Raw genomic sequence first — 24,328 nt, 5'->3', positions numbered from 1 at the left:
GAAGGAGAGAGAGGGAGAGGGGGGAAGGAGAGAGAGGGAGAGGGGGGAAGGAGAGAGAGGGAGAGGGGGGAAGGAGAGAGAGGGAGAGGGGGGAAGGAGAGAGAGGGAGAGGGGGGAAGGAGAGAGAGGGAGAGGGGGAAGGAGAGAGAGGGAGAGGGGGGAAGGAGAGAGAGGGGGGATGGAGGGAGAGGGGGGAAGGAGGGATGGGGGAAGGAGGGAGAGGGGGAAGGAGGGAGAGGGAGAGGGGGGAAGGAGGGAGAGGGAGAGGGGGGGAAGGAGAGAGAGGGAGATGGGGGAAGGAGAGAGAGAGGGAGAGGGGGGAAGGAGAGAGGGAGAGGGGGGGAAGGAGAGAGAGAGGGAGAGGGGGGAAGGAGAGAGAGAGGGGGAGGGGGGAAGGAGAGAGAGAGGGAGAGGGGGGAAGGAGAAGGAGAGAGAGAGGGAGGGGGGAAGGAGAGAGAGAGGGAGGGGGGGAAGGAGAGAGAGAGGGAGAGGGGGAAGGAGATAGAGGGAGATGGGGGGAAGGAGAGAGAGGGGGGATGGAGGGAGAGGGGGGAAGGAGGGATGGGGGAAGGAGGGAGAGGGGGGAAGGAGGGAGAGGGGGGAAGGAGAGAGAGGGGGCAAGGAGAGAGGGGGGAAGGAGAGAGAGGGAGAAGGGGGGAGGAGAGAGAGGGAGAAGGGGGAAGGAGAGAGAGGGAGAGAGGGGAAGGAGAGAGAGGGAGAGAGGGGAAGGAGAGAGAGGGAGAGGGGGGAAGGAGAGAGAGGGAGAGGGGGGAAGGAGAGAGAGGGAGAGGGGGGGAAGGAGAGAGAGGGAGAGGGGGGAAGGAGAGAGAGGGAGACGGGGAAGGAGAGAGAGGGGGGATGGAGGGAGAGGGGGGAAGGAGGGATGGGGGAAGGAGGGAGAGGGGGAAGGAGGGAGAGGGAGAGGGGGGGAAGGAGGGAGAGGGAGAGGAAGGAGAGTGAGGGAGATGGGGGAAGGAGAGAGCGGGAGAGAGGGGAAGGAGAGAGAGAGGGAGAGGGGGGAAGGAGAGAGGGAGAGGGGGGAAGGAGAGAGAGAGGGAGAGGGGGGAAGGAGAGAGAGAGGGGGAGGGGGGAAGGAGAGAGAGAGGGAGAGGGGGGGAAGGAGAGAGAGAGGGAGAGGGGGGAAGGAGAGAGAGAGGGAGAGGGGGAAGGAGATAGAGGGAGATGGGGGGAAGGAGAGAGAGGGGGGGATGGAGGGAGAGGGGGGAAGGAGGGATGGGGAAGGAGGGAGGGGGGGAAGGAGGGAGAGGGGGGAAGGAGAGAGAGGGGGCAAGGAGAGAGGGGGCAAGGAGAGAGAGGGAGAAGGGGGGAGGAGAGAGAGGGAGAAGGGGGAAGGAGAGAGAGGGAGAAGGGGGAAGGAGAGAGAGGGAGAAGGGGGAAGGAGAGAGAGGGAGAAGGGGGAAGGAGAGAGAGGGAGAAGGGGGAAGGAGAGAGAGGGAGAAGGGGGAAGGAGAGAGAGGGAGATGGGGGAAGGAGAGAGAGGGAGAGGGGGGAAGGAGGGAGAGGGGGGGAAGGAGAGAGAGGGAGAGGGGGAAGGAGAGAGAGGGAGAGGGGGGAAGGAGAGAGAGGGAGAGTGGGGAAGGAGAGAGAGGGAGAGGGGGGAAGGAGAGAGAGGGAGAGGGGGGGAAGGATGAGAGAGGGAGAGGGGGGGAAGGAGAGAGAGGGAGAGGGGGGGAAGGAGAGAGAGGGAGAAGGGGAAGGAAAGAGAGAGAGAGGGGGGAAGGAGAGAGAGAGAGGGGGAAGGAGAGAGAGAGAGGGGGAAGGAGAGAGAGGGGGGAAGGAGAGAGAGAGAGAGGGGGAAGGAGAGAGAGAGAGGGGGGGAGAGAGAGAGAGAGAGAGAGGGGGGAAGGAGAGGGGGGAAGGAGAGAGAGAGAGGGGGGAAGGAGAGAGAGAGGGGGGGAAGGAGAGAGAGAGAGAGGGGGGAAGGAGAGAGAGAGAGAGGGGGGAAGGAGAGAGAGAGAGGGGGAAGGAGAGAGAGAGGGAAGGAGAGAGAAGGAGAGAGGGAAGAGGAGGGAGAGAGAGAGAGAGAGGGAAGTAGAGTGCACCCGGCGCCACTCAGGCTCGGAAACGGGCAGCCGGCGCCGGCACAGCCACTCGAAATGGCCGTCAAAGTAGGCGAGCCTCCAGGCGAAGGGCGGCGACCACGGCCCCGAGCAGCAGCTCCTTCCCCGCCTGCCCATCATCGCTGCTCCTACTTCCGCGAGGCCGGGGTGACAGGAGAGAGGGGAGATAGCTACGGAGACCCCGTGGGCAGCGTAGCGCCTGAGACCCGGCCCGAGTCACCCGAGCCGAGCTCCCGCTGCAAACAGAGCCGAGCCCCGGGACCGGGCCGAGTGGGGGAAAGCCCGAGTCCCCGGCCGCAAACGGAGGCGAGCCCCGGGACCGGGCCGAGGGGGGGAAAGCCCGAGACCCCGGCCGCAAACGGAGCTGAGCCCCGGGACCGGGCCGAGGGGGGGAAAGCCCGAGTCCCCAGCCGCAAACGGAGCCTAGGACCGGGCCAAGGGGGCAGCGGCATTGCGCCGGGAATCCGCTCAACTCAAGGCCCAGGCTTCCCGCGCTGCTAGGCCGCGGCTCCGCGCATCAACTGCAATAAAGAGAGATTGTTAAATAGTGTTTCAAAGTCAATGAATTTGTTATTTTCCTCAGAGAGAGAGGGAAGAGGAGAGAGAAGGAGCGAGTGAGGTAAAGAAAGGCAGAAAAATCAAGATGGCCGAATGAATGGCAGTTTGAAAAGTTAAGCCCCGCCCACAAATGCCATTACACGCCCCCGTGACGCAGCGCGCTCCCCGTACGATTGGTCAACCTTCACGTCACTCAATGCTAAATGAGCGGAATTTTGAACATTTTTTGGATACCGTCGGCACAATTTTTGTCTCACCGAAAAGTAAATACACTTATGACCGTTCCGGAATCGTAAGCTTTCTTTTGATGTAACACACGTGTAGGTACGCTCTATAACTTTTGAGTGTATAGAGGACAGACAGACAGACAGACAGAAGAGCAATTATACATATACTTGCTGGAGTGCCCGGCGGTGCCGAGGCTTTTTCGAGGGCATGTTGTTGTTGGAAGAGAGAGAGCGACTGGGGGGGAACATAAGAACATAAGAAATAGGAGCAGGAGTAGGCCAATCGGCCCCTCGAGCCTGCTCCGCCATTCAATAAGATCATGGCTGATCTGATCCTAACCGCCAATCTACTATCACAGAACCATCTCCTGAATCTAACAGAATTAGACACATGAAATAGGAGCAGGAGCAGGATCAGGCTACACGGCCCCTGGGCCCGCTCCGCTACCCACAGGGCCATGACCGATCCAAACCTAGACTCATGTCCAAATTCCTGCCCGCTCCCCATAACCCTTTATTCCCTTTACTTCTAGGAAACTGTCTATTTCTGTTTTAAATTTATGTAATGATGTAGCTTCTACAGCTTTTTGGGGCAGCATATTCCATGGACCTACCACCCTCTGAGTGAAGTAGTTCCTCCTCATCTCAGTTTTGAAAGAGCAGCCCCTTATTCTAAGATTATGCCCCCTAGTTCTAGTTTCACCCATCATCGGGATCATCCTCCCCGCATCCACCCGATCCAACCCCTTCACAATCTTATATGTTTCAATAAGATCGCCTCTCATTCTTCTGAACTCCAATGAGTAGAGTCCCAATCTACTCAACCTCTCCTCATATCTCCATCCCCTCATCCCCGGGATTAACCGAGTGAACCTTCTTTGTACTGACTCGAGAGCAAGTATGTCTTTTCTTAAGTATGGACACCAAAACTGTATGCAGTATTCCAGGTGCAGTCTCACCAATACCTTGTACAACTGAAGCAATACCTCCCTATTTTTATATTCTATCCCCCTAGCAATGAAAGTTGTAAAATAACTCCTTAAATGTACACCACTGATCATGTATCGTCTTACCCTTTAATCTATTTTCCCAATCCACTCTACTCAATTCCGCTCTCATACCTTCATAGTCTCCTTTATTCAAGCTTAGCACGCTTGTTTGAGATCCAACCTTCTCACCCTCTAATTGAATATGGAATTCAACCATGTTATGGTCACTCATTCCAAGGGGATCCTTTACCAGGACATTTTTAATTAATCCTGTCTCGTTACACAGGACCAGATCTAAGGTTGCTTGCCCCCTGGTCGGTTCAGTTACATACTGCTCAAGAAACCCATCCCTAATACACTCAGTGAACTCATCCTCAAGGCAGCCCTGCCCAATTTGATTTGTCCAATTAATATGATAGTTAAAATCCCCCATAATTATGGATGCTCCCTTATTACAAGCCTCAACTATTTCCTGATTGATACTCCATCCAACAGAGTTGCAACTGTTCGGAGGCCTATAGTCTACGCCCACTAGTGTTTTTTTCCCCTTATTATTCCTTACCTCCACCCAAACTGTTTCATTATCCTGATCTTTTGATCCAATATCATTTTTCTGTATTACAGTGATTCCTTCCTTTATTAACATAGCCACCCCACCTCCCCTTCCTTCCTGCCTGTCCTTCCTGATCGTTAAATAACCTGGTATGTTTAATTCCCAGGCATTGTCACCCTGCAGCCATGTTTCTGTAATGGCCACAAGATCATACCCATATGTAGTTATTTGTGCCATTAACTCATCTATTTTGTTACGAATGCTACGTGCATTCAGATAGAGAACTTTCAAATATGTTTTGTGACACTTAGTTCCTGCTTTTGCCCTTTTTATTACTTTACCTTTTACTCCATACCTTCTGCCCCTTCCTGACATGCTCTGGTTTTTAATTTCCCCACTGCTACCTGTCGTGTGTGTGCCTTTAAGAGCCCCCTGTGTACTGTAATGCCGGTAATGGCCACTCGGGCTATATAAGCCTGTATATTGTGTTGTATCAGTTAGTTCCCCTCCAGACTTTGTTCAGTAAACACCTGTGAAACCAATTCCTGTCTTCAGTGTCTCTATTAACACACGGATACAACAGTGGCGACGAATTGGAAACGGACTTACCTGCAATTCGGCAGCACCTCAAGGACATCGATTCCTCTGGCGTCCAAAGTTGAAGAAAATCAAGAAAAAGAACAAGCTGTGGTTTCACCAGCTAGCCGAGCTGGTGGCAGGTACTGCAATAATCCTTCCTGGGCGTCGGGCTGGGGCTCCAGCGGCTGGCTCTGCAGCTAGGCCAAGCAGCGAAGGCGGAGGCAAGCAGTAACAGACGGGGAGGGAGCACTCGGGAGACGGCCGGCGCTGCAAGCAGGTCGGCGTTCAGACCTAGCAGAGAGAGTCCGGCGGGAATGAGTCTCCACCTGTAAATAAATAAATAAAAAGAAGGGAAACCCGCGGGAAACAGCGTTGTCATCGGCAGCAGCGGCGGGGAAGCGCGGGAAGTGCCATATCTTTTCTGCAGAAAAGAAAAGCGCGGGAAGCACCATTTTTTTTCTAGGATGCCTAAGTCTGGCAATATTGATGCTTTTGATAACGATATAGAGGATTGGACCACATATGTGGAAAGAGTGGAGGTATATTGCACCGCAAATGGAATAGAAAATGAAAAAAAAGCTTCAGTACTTCTAAATCTAATGGGCGCAAAGACATACGGGCTGTTACGAAACTTAATCACTCCAGCCAAACCAAAGGACAAGAATTTTAAAGAAATTGTTGATACCCTACAGGAACACTTAAACCCAACACCACTGCTGATAGTGGAACGATTCAAATTCTTCAAGAGGAATCAACACAAGAATGAAAGTAACGCTGATTACCTCACCGAATTAAGAAAGCTATCAAAGCACTGCCAATTCGGGGCAGGACTAGCAGATTATCTTCGAGAGACATTCGTCTGCGGTCTCCTAAGTGAAGGAACACAGAAAAGGCTGCTTTCTGAAAAAGATTTAACACTGGACAAGGCTTTCAGTATGGCTGTATCATACGAAGCAGCCGCAAGAGGAGCTGCAGAGATACAACAAAAGACACAGGACTTCGGCACCCATGAAATGACACAGGGTTTCGAGAGATGTTATCGCTGCGGCAGATCCACCCATGACCAGAGGGACTGCTGGTTCAAGGACAAAGCATGCAGGCAATGCGGAAAGATTGGACACATTGCACGGGTATGCCGATCTGGACAAAAAAAATCCACGGACAGGAAAAAAAAAATCAATAAAGAAGTACAGAAAGGTAGAAATGATGACGGACAGTAGCTCCGAAGACCAGAAGAGTGATAGCAACTCCGAAAACAAGAGACTAAGCTGTCTCAAATTACATAATGTAATTGCCAAAGAAGATTACCAGACCATTTGAGTTACCCTCACGATAGCAGGGTCCCCAGTTAAAATGGAGCTAGATACAAGATCAGCTCTGACCATCATAAATCGACGGGATTACGAGCGGCTATTTCCGCATATACCTTTAAAAGACACATCCATTATCTTGAAAATATATACGGGGCAGAAAGTATACCCCAAAGGAAAACTAAGGGTGCCTGTTGTATACAATGGCAAGGAAATACAAAAGTTGTATTTATACGTTCTACAAGATGGTGGTCCACCGCTGTTGGGACGTGAATGGATCAGGAAAATACGTTTAGACTGGCACTCCATTCAGGCACTGACGGTGACCAGTAAGGAAAAAACGATGATGACGTCATACCTGAACGATTAAAAGACATCTTGGCCAACGCCAAAGAAGTGTTTCAAGAGAAACTAGGAACCTTGAAAGGCATCACCGCCTCAATAAAAGTGGAAGATGCGGCAATTCCCAAGTTCTTTAAGGCAAGACCGGTGCCATACGCAATTCGTCCAGCAGTCGAGGCAGAGCTGGAGAATTTGGAAAAGGCAGGCATATTATCCAAAATAGATTGGAGCAAGTGGGCAACACCCATCGTCCCAGTCATGAAGAAAGCGTTGAATAATGATAAATCTGAAGAACAGTGAAAAATTCGCATCTGTGGAGACTTCAAGGTGACTGTAAACCCGGTCCTTCACACGGTACAGTATCCTCTTCCGAGGATAGAAGATATTTTCGCCTCACTATCCGGAGGGAAACGTTTCACCAAAATTGACTTGGCACAGGCATATCTACAGATGGAGGTTGAAGAGGCCTCTAAAAAGTATCTCACGATAAATACACACAAAGGTCTGTACCAGTACAATCGACTGGTTTTCGGAGTAGCATCCGCTCCAGCTATCTGGCAAAGAGCTATGGAGCAAGTCCTCCAAGGGATTCCGGGGACTCAATGCTACCTAGACGACATCCTTGTAACAGGAGAAAACGACAACGAGCACCTTGCCAATTTGGAGCAGGTGCTCACTAGGCTGAGAGAACGGGGCCTACGAGCAAATCGCCCCAAGTGTGAATTTTTCCAGAATCAAATATCATATTGTGGCCACATAATTAATAAGGAAGGGTTGCATAAGTCACCTGAAAAAATTGAAGCGGTCATAAAAGCCCCAGCAGCTGAAAATGTTTCACAATTAAGGTCGTTCCTGGGATTAATAAATTACTATCATAAATTTTTACCGAACTTATCAACTCAAGGCAGCACGGTGGCATAGTGGTTAGCACTGTTGCCTCACAGCGCCAGGGACCCGGGTTCGAATCCGGCCTCGGGCGACTGTCTGTGTGGAGTTTGCACATTCTCCCCGTGTTTGCGTGGGTTTCCTCCGGGTGCTCCGGTTTCCTCCCACAGTCCAAAGATGTGCGGGTTAGGTTGATTGGCTATGATAAAATTGACCCTTAGTGTTAGGGGGATTAAATACGTGGGGCTACAGGGATAGGGTGGGATATGTGTTGGTGTAGGGGTTACGGGGATCGGGTGGGATATGTGTCGGTGCAGACTCGATGGGCCGAAATGGCCTCTATCTGCACTGTGGGGTTTCTGTGATTCTGTGATTCTTCTGCACCCTCTTAATGAACTGCTACAAACAGGAGTAATTTGGAAATGGAGCGAAGACTGTAAACGTGCCTTCCATAAATGCAAAGAATTAATCACGTCCAAAGAAGTTTTGGCTCATTACAACCCATCACTGCCAATCAGACTGGCGTGCGATGCATCCCCTTACGGCGTAGGAGCAGTATTATCGCATAAATTCCCTGATGGCTCGGAACGGCCGATAGCTTTTGCGTCACGCTCATTGAACTCAGCTGAGCGTAGCTATGCCCAAATCGACAGGGAAGCACTCAGCCTGGTATGGGGAGTGAAGAAATTCAACCATTACCTACACGGACAAAAATTTACCTTGTTGACTGACCATCAACCCCTCATCTCCATATTCAACCCTAAAAAGGGTGTTCCCATTATGACAGCGCAAAGGCTACAGAGGTGGTCCCTTTTTCTAGGGGCACACCAATATAACATAGAATACAAAGGATCAAAACAGCATGGGAATGCTGACGGTTTATCGCGCCTACCGTTGCCAACGGTAGAAGAAGCACCTACCGTAGACCCAGTGGAGATTTTCCACTCTACCATCGTCGAATGTCTACCAGTAACAAATTCTGCCATTGAAAGGGAAACTAGAAATGACCCGACTCTCTCACGAGTCTACGATTTAACAGTGAAGGGATGGCCAGCACATGGCGAACCACTGTTGCCAGCATTTTCGCAAAGAAGAGAACAGTTGTCAGTGTGCCGAGGAACCTTGATGTGTGGATCCAGAGTGGTGATTCCACCCAAACTCCAGGATAAAGTTCTAAAGGAGCTTCACGAGGGGCATCTGGGTGGAGTGAAAATGAAGAACCTAGCCAGGGCGTTTGTATGGTGGTCAGGTACCGATGGAGACATCGAAGAAATGACCAAGAGCTGCCTAGGATGCCAGAAGGTCCAAAACGCTCCACCACAAGTCCCTCTACATCCATGGGAGTGGCCCTCATCCCCCTGGCAAAGGGTATACATCGACTTTGCTGGTCCATTTATGGACTCAATGTTCTTAATCGCGGTTGATGCACACTCCAAGTGGCCGGAGGTAATAAAGATGTCCTCCACCACCACGGAAAAAGCCATCACAGTATTAAGGACCATATTTGCCAGGAATGGGCTGCCTGAACAGATCTGTTCTGATAATGGACCGCTTGTGTCCGAAGAATTCAGGAAGTTCTTAAAAAACAATGGGGTTAAGCACTACACGTCCGCCCCATACCATCCCGCCACCAATGGATTGGCTGAAAGGTTTGTCCAGACCTTCAAGAAGGCCATAAAGGCCATGGGTAATGAAGACATAAAACTTCAGCATAAGGTGGATAACTTCTTGTTTGCATACAGGAATGCAACACATTTGGTTACAAACCAAACTCCCGCCATGATGTTCTTCAATAGAAGCCTAAGATGCCGGCTAGATTTGATCAAACCAAACATCAGAAGGGACGTGGAGAACCGACAATTTCAAGGCATGAATGAAAGGCCAACTAGAACCTTCCAGATAGGTCAACAAGTTTTGGCCCGGGACTGCCGTACCGAGAAATGGCAGCCTGGAACTATCTGCACATGACTAGGACCGCTGATGTATACCGTGGACATCGGAGAAAGCATAATAAGGCGCCATGCTGACCAAATCATAGAGTCATCCGAAAAAGGACAACCTACACCACAACTCTATATGCCTAATGATGAAGTAGAGATACTCATATCTACCTCCAATCCGGTGATACTGGAACCCGATGAACCTGACACTGGCATTCAAGCCGAATCAGCCTTGCCAAAAGAACCTACTACACCACCAGAAACTACTATACCACCGAGGCATTATCCGGACCGAGTCAGGAAGCCTCCAGAGAGACTGACTTATAATTAATTAACTGCAGCAATGTGTAGATTATTTTTCTTGTAACATGTAATTAATGATTACTTAAAATATTATGTACTGGTTGGCTAAAAGGGGAGGAATTGTAGTGTATGTGCCTTTAAGAGCCCCCTGTGTACTGTAATGCCGGTAATGGCCACTCGGGCTATATAAGCCTGTATATTGTGTTGTATCAGTTAGTTCCCCTCCAGACTTTGTTCAGTAAACACCTGTGAAACCAATTCCTGTCTTCAGTGTCTCTATTAACACACGGATACAACACTACCTAAGTCTATGACCTTCTCTGTTGTCATTTTTATTATTTACTCTCTAGGAACCCCCCCCCCACTAGTTAGTTTAAAGCCCTCTCTACAGCCCTAGTTATATGATCCGCCAGGACTCTAGTCCCAGCACTGGCCAAGTGAAGCCCGTCCCAACGGAACAGCTCCCTCCTGCCCCAGTACTGGTGCCAGTGTCCCAGGAAGCAAAACCCATTTCTCCCACACCAGTCTTTGAGCCACGCATTTAACTCTCTAATTTTATTTGTCCTAGCCAAATTCGCTCGTGGCTCAGGTAATAATCCAGAGATTATTACCCTTGAGGTTCTGTTTTTTAATTTGACCCCTAGCTGCTCATACTCCTTTAACAGAACAGAGAGAGAGCGACTGGGGGGGGGAGAGAGAGAGCGACTGGGGAGGAAGAGAGAGAGCGACTGGGGGGGGAAGAGAAAGAGCGACTGGGGGGGAAGAGAAAGAGCGACTGGGGGGGAAGAGAAAGAGCGACGGAGGGGAAGAGAGAGCACGACTGGGGGGAAGGGAAGGGGGGGAAGGGAAAGGGGGGAAGGGAAGGGGGGAGAAGGGGGGAAGGGGTGGGGAAGGGGAAGGGGGGAAGGGGAGAGAGAGCGCGACTGGGGGGAAGGGAGGGGGAGGGCAGGGGGGGAAGGGAGGAGGAGGGGCAGGGGGGAAGGGAGGAGGAGGAGCAGGGGGGAAGGGAGGAGGAGGGGCAGGGGGAAGGGAGGAGGAGGGGCAGGGGGAAGGGAGGGAGGGGGGTTGGGGAAGGGGGGGGAAGGGGGAGGGGGAGGGGGGGAGAGGGGGGAAGGGGGCGGGGGGGAGAGGGAGGGGGAGGGAGGGGGAGGGGGGAAGGAAGGGAGGGGGAGGGGGGAAGGAAGGGAAGGGGAGGGGAGAGGAAGGGGAGGGGGGAGGGGAGAGGAAGGGGAGGGGGGGAGGGGAGAGGAAGGGGAGGGGAGGGGGAGGGGGGCGGGAGGGGCAGTGGGAGGGGAGGGGGAGAGGGGTGGGGGAAGGAGGGAGGGAGAAAGGGAGTGGGGGAGCCAGCAGACCCTCTCCCCTCTGCCGGCAATGACTCCGCTGAGCTCCGAGCCGCCCCACGCACTGACATGCTGAGCGCAGCGCCCCGGTGAGCCCAAGGCCGGGCCTGAGACGGCCGATTGCGGCTGGCCGGGCCCGGTTGCCTTGGAAACCCTCCTCTCCTCTCCGCCTCCCGATCTCCGGGACCGGGCCGGAGCGGCTTGAGACGGCCGATTGCAGCTGGCGAGCCCGGTTGCCGGGGTAACCCTCTCCGCTCCCCCTCCCCTCCCGTGCCCTGCCCCGCCCCCTAACCTGCTTGCTTCCCTCTGGCCGCGCTCTGTGTGGAGGTGCGCTTGCGCCGTGCAGCGCGAGCGAGGAGCTTGCAGTGAGCCCAGCCAGCCTTTACCAAGATGGCTGGCCGCTGGTTCAGAATCGGGCCCAGCGGGATGGCCGGTGCATAGCTCGGGCGTGGCTGGGCATCAGACGCCCAGGCTTCGAGGCCTGCCTGGAAAAACGGTGAAAGGTAGGAAAATTATAGAGGTTAGAAAAAAGATTTACAAATGAATTAACTTTTTTAAAAACAATTTGTGTTTTAAAAGCAACTTTTTTTTGGTGGAAATGTAGATTTGAAAAGAAACACGCAGAAAGCGGGAAAAAGAAATGAAAAGTTTGGAATCAAGATGGTGGCGACTCACCTTGGTTCAGAACGATAAGGCCCGCCCACACACGCACCGATTGGTCGACCGTCAGGTCACCGAAGCGTAGGATTGGTCAATTGTCCCGTCACTCGACTGTAGGAGGGCCCGCCCGCACGCGCCAGGAACCCGGCGTACGATTGGTCGACCTCGACGTCACTCTATTGCTAATGAGCGGATAATGAAATGCTAATGTGCGGAATTTTGAACGTTTTTTTCGATACCGTGGGCGCAATTTTTGTCCGGCCGAAACGTAAATACGCTTACGACCGTTTTGGAATCGTAAGCTTTCTTTTGATGTAACGCACGTGTAGGTACGCTCTATAACTTTCGAGTGTATAGCCGGGCAGGCACACACCGAAGGACAGACAGACAGACAGATGTATCCGTTTATATATATAGATAGAAGATATCTATAGATAGATAATAAGAAGATAGATAGATATATAGATAAATAGATACAAGTTTAGTACAACTTCCCTGCTTTTCAATTCTATCCCTCGAGAAATAAACCCGTGCTTTCTTTGCTTTTTTTATGGCCTTGTTAAATTGCGGTGCTACTTTTAATGATTTGTGATTCTATTCCCCTAGATTCCTTTGCTCCTCTACACCATTTAGGAGGCGATTTTCCCCAAATACTTTAGGTGCTAAAAAAAGCCTCTGAGGTGGCCAAGATGGGGTCTTAAATGGAAACATCAGTTTAGCCCACGTTTAGTGCAAGACGCCATCCTGGTAAAGGAGTTGAAGCTTGCGCTAGGAATGGCTGCCCGGAGCCTCGTTAAACAGCTGCCAGCCACTTAAATTGCCTGCTAGTGCTCATTAATGACATTTTGGTGGCCAGCGCCTGGCCTAACTGCCTCTCCTAACAGCGACCAGCTGATTGGGAGTAAACAAGTCGTTGCAGAGGATTTCGAGTGTTACTTAAAGGTATATCACCTTTTACCGTTCACTTGCTGATGAAGGTTTGAAGAGGGCTTTTGAAACACATCAAGAGACTTTCTGGGACACTTTGTCAAGATTTCACGAACACGCTTGCAACATTTATTCTGGAAACTCTCTGAGGACTTCACCTAAAAAGTGCATCAGCTGTTGAAGGAGCGAGGGAGAGGATTTGTGCTCCATTATCTGGCTATCATGTGAGACCAGCTGTTACCACAAGGAATTGTGCCATAAGGTAAAGCAGGAACCACAAGAGGAAGAGGAGCTTGAGGAAGAGAGGAGGACAGGAGAGCAAGGTGGAATCCTTCCCACTGCAGATAGAGGACATCCCCTTCTCCTCTGGACCTCCTCCACCAGGACCCCCAGTTCTGCGTCTGAGAACCTGTGCGTCCTCTCCCTTGTTCCCTGAGCCATCCTGAAACCTGATGCTCTGTGTCAGCCAGAGCACTCCACACCTTCAGTGGTATTGGGTGCGTGGAGCCCACAAACACTGCTCCAGTAAAATTGCACCTAATCAGAGCCGGAGTGCTAAACCTGCAGATGTCTGATTATGAACCTTCAGGCAAGTTCAAATTATAGTAATCAGCAATTAAGACCAAAATGACCAGGTGTGCCCTATCAACACAGCACCCAATAAGCTCCTGTTTTTATCCTTTTGCCAAAATAACCCCTTTTGACTTCTTATTCCTCCACCAAAATGCACCACCTCACACTTAATTAAATTAATTTGCACAATCTGCAAGTTAATTAATGGGCCAGAAATTCGGGTCCCCACGGGTGAGTACATGCTCTGCATTCACACGTAGGGCCAACGAAAGTGCCGGTTTCGTGCATGCACTGCAAACCGTTACTTCCGTTCCCTTGAAGGAAGGGGTTCACAGGTCAAACGCTTGCGCCGGAGAGGCAGCACGTACGCCTGGAACTTACGCTTTTTTTTACAGGATTCTCTGGGTGGGTAAGTCTCCAGCAGCTGTGCGTTTAAAAAGCAGTCGCAAGGCCTGCTTTTAACAAGGTAAGTGGTGAATTAAGTAAAATTAAAACTTTTTCCACAGGTTTATTATTTTTAAATACTTTAAAGAAAGGTAAGTTTATTTTTAGCCCTGTTAAAAACTGTAATTAATGTTTTCAAAACTTTAAATTGTTTAAAATAGTTATTTTAAAAACGTGATTTAAAAAAAAAAATTATTTGAAGTTTTAGTTAGGTTTTGGGGCCGATCTCTATTCATAGATTTGACAGGTCTTCCTGTTAAATCTATGAATAGAGATTCCCTGCTACCATTGGCTCTCCATGGCCCACGTGATGCTTCAAACTAACTGCACCCCTGGGATACACAAGCACTGTGCGCTGGCAGCTGAAGGAGGCCCAGGATCGGAATCCCACGCGGGCCCACAGCACAACGCCAGGCACGCTATGTAAGTGCAGGTCGGGGGCTTGCACCTGCGGGAAGCCCACGACCCAAATTTCTGGGCCAATGTCTTCTTGTAATTTATTGCAGTCTACTTCTGTATTAACTATACCCCCAATTTGGTGTCATCCTCAAATTGTGAAATTGTACACCTGATTCCAGAGTCTAAATTATTTATTTAAAAAGTGAACAGCATGATTATAATTCTATATGTCTCTTACACATTTCAAAAATTTGTTTATATATTTCTACCTACACTTCCCTTCCACTCTTACATGGTCAGTAGAACATGTGTATTAACATGACCAGCGTTCCACTACAGCCAGCATAGTGTTCTACTATTGAGAATATTAAAGGGACCAGCGTTCTACTATTGAGAATATTAAAGGGACCAGCGTTCTACTATTGAGAATATTAAAGGGACCAGCGTTCTACTATTGAGAATATTAAAGGGACCAGCGTTCTACTATTGAGAATATTAAAGGGACCAGCGTTCTACTATTGAGAATATTAAAGGGACCAGCGTTCTACTACTGCCCATATTAAAGGGACCAGCGTTCTACTATTGAGAATATTAAAGGGACCAGCGTTCTACTATTGAGAATATTAAAGGGACCAGCGTTCTACTACTGCCCATATTAAAGGGACCAGCGTTCTACTATTGAGAATATTAAAGGGACCAGTGTTCTACTATTGAGAATATTAAAGGGACCAGCGTTCTACTACTGCCCATATTAAAGGGACCAGCGTTCTACTATTGAGAATATTAAAGGGACCAGTGTTCTACTATTGAGAATATTAAAGGGACCAGCGTTCTACTATTGAGAATATTAAAGGGACCAGCGTTCTACTACTGCCCATATTAAAGGGACCAGCGTTCTACTATTGAGAATATTAAAGGGACCAGCGTTCTACTACTGCCCATATTAAAGGGACCAGCGTTCTACTATTGAGAATATTAAAGGGACCAGCGTTCTACTACTGCCCATATTAAAGGGACCAGCGTTCTACTATTGAGAATATTAAAGGGACCAGCGTTCTACTACTGCACATATTAAAGGGACCAGCGTTCTACTACTGCCCATATTAAAGGGACCAGCGTTCAACTACTGCCCATATTAAAGGGACCAGCGTTCTACTACTGCCCATATTAAAGGGACCAGCGTTCTACTGCTGCCCATATTAAAGGGACCAGCGTTCTACTACTGCCCATATTAAAGGGACCAGCGTTTTACTACCGCCCATATTAAAGGGACCAGCGTTTTACTACCACCCATATTAAAGGGACCAGCGTTTTACTACTGCCCATATTAAAGGGACCAGCGTTTTACTACCGCCCATATTAAAGGGACCAGCGTTTTACTACCGCCCATATTAAAGGGACCAGCGTTTTACTACTGCCCATATTAAAGGGACCAGCGTTTTACTACCGCCCATATTAAAGGGACCAGCGTTTTACTACCGCCCATACTAAAGGGACCAGCGTTTTACTACCGCCCATATTAAAGGGACCAGCGTTCTACTACTGCCCATATTAAAGGGACCAGTGTTCTACTATTGAGAATATTAAAGGGACCAGCGTTCTACTACTGCCCATATTAAAGGGACCAGCGTTCTACTACTGCCCATATTAAAGGGACCAGCGTTCTACTACTGCCCATATTAAAGGGACCAGCGTTTTACTACCGCCCATATTAAAGGGACCAGCGTTCTAATACTGCACATATTAAAAAGGACCAGCGTTCCACTACTGCCCATATTAAAGGGACCAGCGTTCTACTACTGCCCATATTAAAGGGACCAGCATTCTACTACTGCCCATATTAAAGGGACCAGCGTTCTACTACTGCCCATATTAAAGGGACCAGCGTTCTACTACTGCCCATATTAAAGGGACCAGCATTCCACTACTGCCCATATTAAAGGGACCAGCGTTCTACTACTGCCCATATTAAAGGGACCAGCGTTCTACTACTGCCCATATTAAAGGGACCAGCGTTCAACTACTGCACATATTAAAAAGGACCAGCATTCAACTACTGCCCATATTAAAGGGACCAGCGTTCTAATACTGCCCATATTAAACGGACCAGCGTTCTACTACTGCCCATATTAAAGGGACCAGCGTTCTACTACTGCCCATATTAAAGGGACCAGCATTCCACTACTGCCCATATTAAAGGGACCAGCGTTCTACTACTGCCCATATTAAAGGGACCAGCGTTCAACTACTGCCCATATTAAAAGGGACCAGCGTTCTACTACTGCCCATATTAAAGGGACCAGCGTTCAACTATTGCCCATATTAAAAGGGACCAGCGTTCTACTACTGCCCATATTAAAGGGACCAGCGTTCTACTACTGCCCATATTAAAGGGACCAGCGTTCTACTACTGCCCATATTAAAGGGACCAGCGTTCTACTACTGCTGATATACTGGGTTAAATTGCTGTCGAGAACACGAAGGGCTGATAGAGTGCTGATTGTCCTAACACAATTTACAGAATGCTCCAGCAATCTATTGCTGTCAGTATAATGCTAGCAGCTACATGGTGCTAATTCTCTGTTGCTATCCCTGTGTCCCTAGTTTAATATTGCACGAACCTGACTTCTACCCTCATAATGTTTAACCTGTTGGATGATTTCCATCTTGGCTTGAGATTTATGAACTGAAATACTGCAATTTCTTACACACCGTCTAATCAGTGAGCTGTCTGTGCCCTGCCGCAATTTATTCCTGTTTTGGAAATTAGTGCCGGCATCATGAAAAGGGTGTTGGAATCACCACTGTGGGCAGCAAATACTGCCCCCATCTTCTACTTTACCTCACTCACTGTACCTACCAACTTGAAGTGCTTTTGAATGGCTTCACGCCACTTTTTCTCTGCTTCCTCAGCTCCTCGTCTGAGGCGGTCCTGCAGAGTTTTGAAAAGTCGCTCCAGCTGTTCAGTAAAGGCTTCCAATCCTTTCTTGAAATCCTCAGAAATGGTGTCCAATCTGCTGCTGAGGATGACATTCTGCAAATAATTGCAGTGTTTAAAGAAAACCAGTCAGGTTTTCTAAATATTGCTCAAAAACAATTCACACAATTGGCTCAAAAGATTCAACACACGGCAATTTGAGAGGGGTTCGCTGCAGGGCAGTGTGTCCAGAAGGACAGTTTATGGAAGGGCTAGGGGTTCAGCGGGCGACAGGATTGGGGGGGACAGTGTGACAGTGTGTGGGGGGGGGGACAGTGTGTTTGGGGGGGGGACAGTGTGTTGGGGGGGGGGACAGTGTGTGTGGGGGGGGACAGTGTGTGTGGGGGGGGACAGTGTGTGGGGGGTCGTGGGGGGGGGGGACAGTGTGTGTGGGGGGGACAGTGTGTTGGGGGGGGGGACAGTGTGTTGGGGGGGGACAGTGTGTGTGGGGGGGGACAGTGTGTGTGGGGGGGACAGTGTGTTGGGGGGGGGGGACAGTGGTTGGGGGGGGACAGTGGTGTGGGGGGGACAGTGTGTGTGGGGGGGGGACAGTGTGTGTGGGGGGGACAGTGGTGTGGGGGGGGACAGTGTGTGTGTGGGGGGGACAGTGTGTGTGGGGGGGACAGTGTGTGTGGGGGGGGACAGTGTGTGGGGGGGACAGTGTGTGTGGGGGGGACAGTGTGTGTGGGGGGGGACAGTGTGTGTGGGGGGGGGGACAGTGTGTGTGGGGGGGGACAGTGTGTGTGGGGGGGACAGTGTTGTGGGGGGGGACAGTGTGTGTGGGGGGGGACAGTGTGTGTGGGGGGGGACAGTGTGTGTGGGGGGGGACAGTGTGTGTGGGGGGGGGACAGTGTGTGTGGGGGGGACAGTGTGTGTGGGGGGGGGGGGACAGTGTGTGTGGGGGGGGACAGTGTGTGTGGGGGGGGGGACAGTGTGTGTGGGGGGGGGGGGACAGTGTGTGTGGGGGGGGGACAGTGTGTGTGTGGGGGGGGACAGTGTGTGTGGGGGGGGACAGTGTGTGTGGGGGGGGACAGTGTGTGTGGGGGGGGACAGTGTGTGTGGGGGGGGGACAGTGTGTGTGGGGGGGGGACAGTGTGTGTGGGGGGGGACAGTGTGTGTGGGGGGGACAGTGTGTGTGGGGGGGGACAGTGTGTGGGGGAGTGTGGGGGGGACAGTGTGTGTGGGGGGGGGACAGTGTGTGTGGGGGGGGACAGTGTGTGTGGGGGGGGACAGTGTGTGTGGGGGGGGACAGTGTGTGTGGGGGGGGACAGTGTGTGTGGGGGGGACAGTGTGTGGGGGGGGGACAGTGTGTGGGTGCCGGTGGGGGGGACAGTGTGTGTGGGGGGGGACAGCGTGTGGGCATTGGTGGAGTGGGGGGGCAGACAGTGGGGGGGGACAGTGTGTGGGGGGGACAGTGTGTGGGGGGGACAGCGTGTGGGGGGGGACAGCGTGGGGGGGGACAGCGTGCGGGGGGGACAGTGTGCGGGGGGGGTCGGGGGGACAGTGCGCGGGGGGTCGGGGGGGACAGTGTGCGGAGGGGTCGGGGGTACAGTGTGCGGAGGGGTCGGGGGTACAGTGTGCGGGGGGGGTCGGGGGGACAGTGCGCGGGGGGTCGGGGGGGACAGTGCGCGGGGGGTCGGGGGGGACAGTGTGCGGAGGGGTCGGGGGTACAGTGTGCGGGGGGGGTCGGGGGGACAGTGCGGGGGGGGTCGGGGGGACAGTGCGCGGGGGGTCGGGGGGGACAGTGTGCGGAGGGGTCGGGGGGTACAGTGTGCGGGGGGGTCGGGGGGGACACAGCGCGGGGGGGGTCGGGGGGGGACAGTGTGCGGGGGGGGTCGGGGGGGCAGTGCGCGGGGGGGGTCGGGGGGACAGTGCGCGGGGGTGTCGGGGGGACAGTGTGCGGGGGGGTCGGGGGGACAGTGCGCGGGGGGGTCAGGGGGGACAGTGCGCGGGGGGGTCGGGGGGGACAGTGTGCGGGGGGGTCGGGGGGACAGTGCACGGGGGGTCTGGGGGGGACAGTGCACGGGGGGTTGGGGGGGACAGTGTGCGGGGGGGTCGGGGGGACAGTGCACGGGGGGGTCTGGGGGGACAGTGCGCAGGGGGATCGGGGGGACAGTGCGCGGGGGGGACAGTGTGTAGGGGGGGACAGTGTGCGGGGGGGGTCGGGGGGGACAGTGCGCGGGGGGGGTCGGGGGGGGACAGTGCGCGGGGGGGTCGGGGGTACAGTGCGCGGGGGGGGTCGGGGGGGACAGTGCGCGGGGGGGGTCGGGGGGGACAGTGCGCAGGGGTGTCGGGGGGACAGTGTGCGGGGGGGTCGGGGGGACAGTGCGCGGGGGGGTCGGGGGGGACAGTGTGCGGGGGGGGGGTCGGGGGGGTACAGTGTGCGGGGGGGTCGGGGGGGACAGTGCACGGGGGGTCTGGGGGGGACAGTGTGCGGGGGGGTCGTGGGGACAGTGCACGGGGGGTCTGGGGGGACAGTGCGCGGGGGGATCGGGGGGACAGTGCGCGGGGGGGACAGTGTGCGGGGGGGGTCAGTGTGCGGGGGGGTCGGGGGGACAGTGTGCGGGGGGGGTCTGGGGGGACAGTGTGCAGGGGGGTCACAGTGTGCGGGGGGGGTCGGGGGGTACAGTGTGCGGGGGGTTCGCGGTGGGGGGGACAGTGTGCGGGGGGGTCGGGGTGGGGGATACAGGGTGTGGGGGGTTCGCGGTGGGGGGGGGGGACAGTATGTGGAGGTTCGGGCTAGGACCGAGTGTGCAGAGTCTGTGTATTATTGTAAATACCTGCTTATTCTGGATGTGGTTGAGTGATGTAAGAAGATGCAGCATCCCCCACACCTCAGATACGTAGTCATACATCGCTTTCTTTCTTTCTTTCAAATATATGTCGATGATGTGTTTTCTCAGACTTGGTATTTCTAAAAATGACACGGAAGATGGTGCAGTATACTGGTCATGTGAGAAGTCTACAGAATGCCTTATGGCTGAAATGACACTCACTGGTGCTGGTAGCACACGGACAAGCATGGATCGGAGGGCTTAGAAACCTCAGGTTTCAATCGCTGCTCCGGTTGCTTTCTCCCCTCATTGAAACTGGATCAGCAGAAATAGATTGTGATGCTTTGAGTTTTGATTCAGACTATAGCATACGAGATTTTCAGCTCCTTACTAATTGCAGTAAGACGTCTTTACCCTTAGATCCAATCTTTTAGTAATAAAGGCTAACATCCCACTTGCTTTCCTAATTGCTTGCTGTACCTGCATGTTAACTTTCTCTGATTTGTGTACAAGGACACCCAGGTCCCTCTGAATACCAACAGTTCCCAATCTCCCACCATTTAAAAAATATTCTACTTTTCCTACCAAAATAGATAACTTCACATTTCTCCATATTGGCCCAGAACTTGGTGTCGGGGGCTTGCCGCGCGTGCAAGCCCCCAATGTGCACTTACCCGGCGCGCCGACATCTGAAACCTGGCCCGCAGTGGATTTCCTGTCAGTGGCCCGGTTCTGATCTCGGCGCGCTGTGCTAACCTGACCCAGCGGCGTAGTTAGTGCGATGTGCCGGCTGGGATCAGGTGAGCACTGTTCAGCCAATCAGGGGAGGGGAAACTTCATTCATAAGTTTGATAGTAAAGACTGTCAAACTCATGAAAAGTACGGCACCCCAAAACACTACTTAAACTTTAAATAAAATTTTAAAAAGCATCCCAATAATTAAATTAACTATGAATAACTTTAAAAAACTATTTTAAACAATTAATCAAATTTTTGAAAAAAATAAATTTTTAAAAAATAGGGTCTAAGACTAAACTTACCTTACTGTAGATTCTTTAAAAATAATAAACCTGTGGAAAAAAAAATTCTAAATTGTACTAAAAGACCACTTACCTGTAAAACTAAGTACTTAGGTGTGGTTTTTCAATGTGTAAAAACCGGAGGCCTTTACACACGCGCAAATCTGTAAAAATACAGGAAATCCAAGTCGCACGCGCTGCCCAATACCGCGCATGCGTTCAGCCTCTTAACCCCTTGGGTCAGAGGACAGGAAATGCCGGTTTTCAGCGCATGCGCTGTGCATGCTGAAAACCGGCAATTCCTCCTGGCACACGCGTGAGTACCCTGTCCGTACTCACGCGTTGTGACAGGAATTACTGGGCCATTATATTCCATCTGCCATGTTCTTGCCCACTCACTTAATCTGTCTATATCTCTTTGCAGCCTCTTTGCTTCCTCCTTGCTTTCCCACCTAGCTTTGTATCATCAGCAAACTTGATCGGCTACACTCAATCCCCTCAACTAAGTCATTGATATCGATTGTAAATAGCTGAGGCCCAAGCACTGATCTTTGTAGTATCCCACCAGTTACAGTCTGCCAACCCGAATATGACCCATTTATTACTACTCTCTTTTTTCTGTCCGTTAACCAATTCTCAATCCATGCTAATATATTACCCCAAATCCCATGAGCCCTAATTTTGTGTAATAACCTCTTGTTTGGCACCTTATTGAATGCTTTTTGAAAATCCAAAATATACTACATCCACTGGTTCGCCCTTATCTACCCTGCTAATTACAACCTCAACAAACGCTAACAGATTTGTCAAACATGATTTCCCTTTCATAAATCCGTGTTGACTGCCCAATTATATTATGATTTTCTAAGCGTCCTGTTACCACTTCCATAATAATAGATTCTGGCATTTTCCATACTACTGATGTCAGGCTAACTGGCCTATAGTTCCCTGTTTTCTTTCACCCTCCTTTCTTGAATAGCGCGGTTACATTTGCTGCCTTCCAATCTGCAGAGACCATTCTAGAATCTAGGGAATTCTGGAAGATCAAAACCAATGCATCCACTATCTCTGCAGCCACTTCTTTTAAAACCCAAGGATATAGAACATCAAGGCCAGGGGATTTGTCGGCTTTTAGTCCCATGTCCATCTAGTGTTCGTACAGATGCAGTGAATGTCCATCTAGTGTCCGTACAGATGCAGTGAATGTCCATCTAGTGTTGTTTAATTAATACTCAGGGCTGAATTTTGCCGGCGCTCAGAGTGCAGGTTTGGAGGCGGTTCCGCTGTCAAAATCACAAAGATTGACAGCGGGTTGGAATCCTGCTGTAAATCCGCCTCCTTGTCAGTTTCCCAAGTGTCGAGTCTGTCATCCCTGAACAGACCCGACACCAAGTGGCAGGTCACCCAATTTAAATTGTTAAAAACTTATTAAAAGGTAGTTAGGAACCATTTCCCCATATACTTACCATTTTACCAGGTTTTCAACGAGGTTCCCAGGGAGCGGCTATCACGTCAGGTAAGCATGTCGGGTTCTCAAAGACTGTGGATTGCTGTGAATGGGTGACAGCTGCAAAAGTGGTATAAAACCTACCATTTCACAGCTGGTGACTTCCCAATCTTAGAAGTTGGAGTATTAATGATTTGGAACCCACTTTTGAGATTTATGCACTTTTGAAGTGTTTGGAGTAATCTCTCTATCCACTGTCACCTCCTTGGAACAACCCATCTCAACAGTGACAGATTACTCCTGTCATCTCAACCTCACCTGCCATCTATTCCAGCAGCATCGGTGCCCTTGAAAAAATCTCACCTTGGTCCTCAGAATCCCAACACGATCAGCCCCAACACCAGCAGCACCAGGCATACCAGCAACACCAACATCCACACCAACATTCTCCGCAATCAACTGATGCTGCACAGGACACAGGGCATCATCACCAATGCACATTGCTGCCCAAGACGCCACTGATGGCCTCACCATGCCCAGATTTGCTTCACTTAACACTGTACACCCTGGCTGCCACATGATGCACCAGTTTGTTTAAATCTAAACAAAGCAAACTATGTAGGTATGAGGGGCAAGTTGGCTAAAGTAGATTGGGAAACTACATTAAAAGGTATTACGGTAGACAAGCAATGGCTAGCATTTAAAGAATTAATACATAATTTACAACAAGTATACATTCCTTTAAGGCACAAAAACCCCACAGGAAAAGTGGTCCAATCGTGGCTAACAAGAGAAGTTAAAGATAGTATTAGATCAAAGGAAGTGGCTTATAATGTTGCCAAAAAGAGTAGTAAGCCTGAGGATTGGGAGGATTTTAGAATTCAGCAAAGACCAAGAAATTGATCAAGAAAGGGAAAATAGAATATGAGAGTAAACGAGCAAGAGACATCAAAACAGACTGTAAACGCTTCTATAGGTATGTAAAAAGGAAAAGATTAGCGAAAGTAAACGTGGGTCCCTTACAGGCTGAGACAGGAGAAGTTATAATGGGGAATAAGGAAATGGCAGAGAAATTAAACAAATACTTTGGGCAGGATTTTCATTGGGCCATGGAGGCAAGATTGGAGGTGTGTGGGGGGTTAAAATCCCGAAATCGGGGGGCATGAACCCATCCCGCCCCCAAACCAGTTTCAAAGGAGGCGGGTACCCGACCCGCACTGGGACCAGCCTCCCCGAGGCGGGAAGGGAATTAGTGCCAATTAACTGCCTGTTAACAGGTAGTTAACAGGAAGTTTTTAGCCTAATCGCGATTTTCATTGGTGAAATGTGGGATTCCCAATGGCTCCAAACCATGTCAAGTTAGCGAGGCGGGCCGTCGGGATGAAGGGCTTGGAGGGGTCGAGATGTCCGGTGTTCAGGTGAGTGATGGGTGCATGAGTGCAGAGCTAAGTGTGTTTGGTGTGTTTAAAGTGTTTAAAGAAGTTTTACTTACCTTTACAGCCTTCCTTCCTTCAGGTCTCGGGAGTCCCTCATCTCACCGACACAGAAAGCAGAATGGCCGCGAGCTGTCCAAAGTTCCAGCATTCAGCTTTCTGTTCCGGAGAGATCTCTAAATCATCCTGAAAGGAAGGAATTAACTTAGAGTGCAGATTGTCAGTATTTGACAGCTACAAACAGCTGTGAAACGCTGATATTTCATCTGTCAAAAGGTCTTGACAGATGAAATATCAATCTGTGACGTCATCTGTTGCCGGGTGGCCCTTAATTGGCCTGCTGAGCCCGCTGGGCGGGCTCAACAAGGTCAATCAAGTCAAAATCGTGTGGGTTGGCTAGGACTCGATGGAGGCGGGACTACAACCCCAAAAGTTGTAGTCCCGCCTCCTCAATGAAAATCCAGCCCTTTGTGTCTGTCTTCACAGAAGAAGACGCAAAAAACTTCCCGGAAATAGCGGAGAACCAAGGCTCTAGCGAGAATGAGGAACTGAAAGAAATTAGTATTAG

The 24,328-nt window shown here is 51.1% G+C and overlaps 1 protein-coding gene across 2 annotated transcripts in view; it reads right to left on the bottom strand.

Moving 5' to 3' along the window:
* The window catches only part of LOC147103016 (nuclear GTPase SLIP-GC-like), a 425,066-nt gene that overhangs the window by 233,057 nt on the left and 167,681 nt on the right, over nucleotides 1-24,328 (bottom strand). For both annotated transcript variants that reach the window (XM_085962284.1, XM_085962285.1), the window contains exons 12-13: nucleotides 19,868-20,001; nucleotides 16,971-17,144 (exon numbers count right to left, since the gene is read on the bottom strand). In XM_085962284.1, coding sequence (XP_085818410.1) covers nucleotides 16,971-17,144; nucleotides 19,868-20,001 — 308 coding nt within the window. The remainder of the gene's footprint in view (nucleotides 1-16,970; nucleotides 17,145-19,867; nucleotides 20,002-24,328) is intronic.

Source organism: Somniosus microcephalus, chromosome 20, assembly GCF_052327205.1.
Source record: "Somniosus microcephalus isolate GS21.2 chromosome 20, FLI_Smic_1.0, whole genome shotgun sequence".
NCBI lineage: Eukaryota > Metazoa > Chordata > Chondrichthyes > Squaliformes > Somniosidae > Somniosus > Somniosus microcephalus.
Note: the sequence above shows the minus strand (reverse complement) of the source record. Positions and strands in the feature narration are given on the sequence as shown.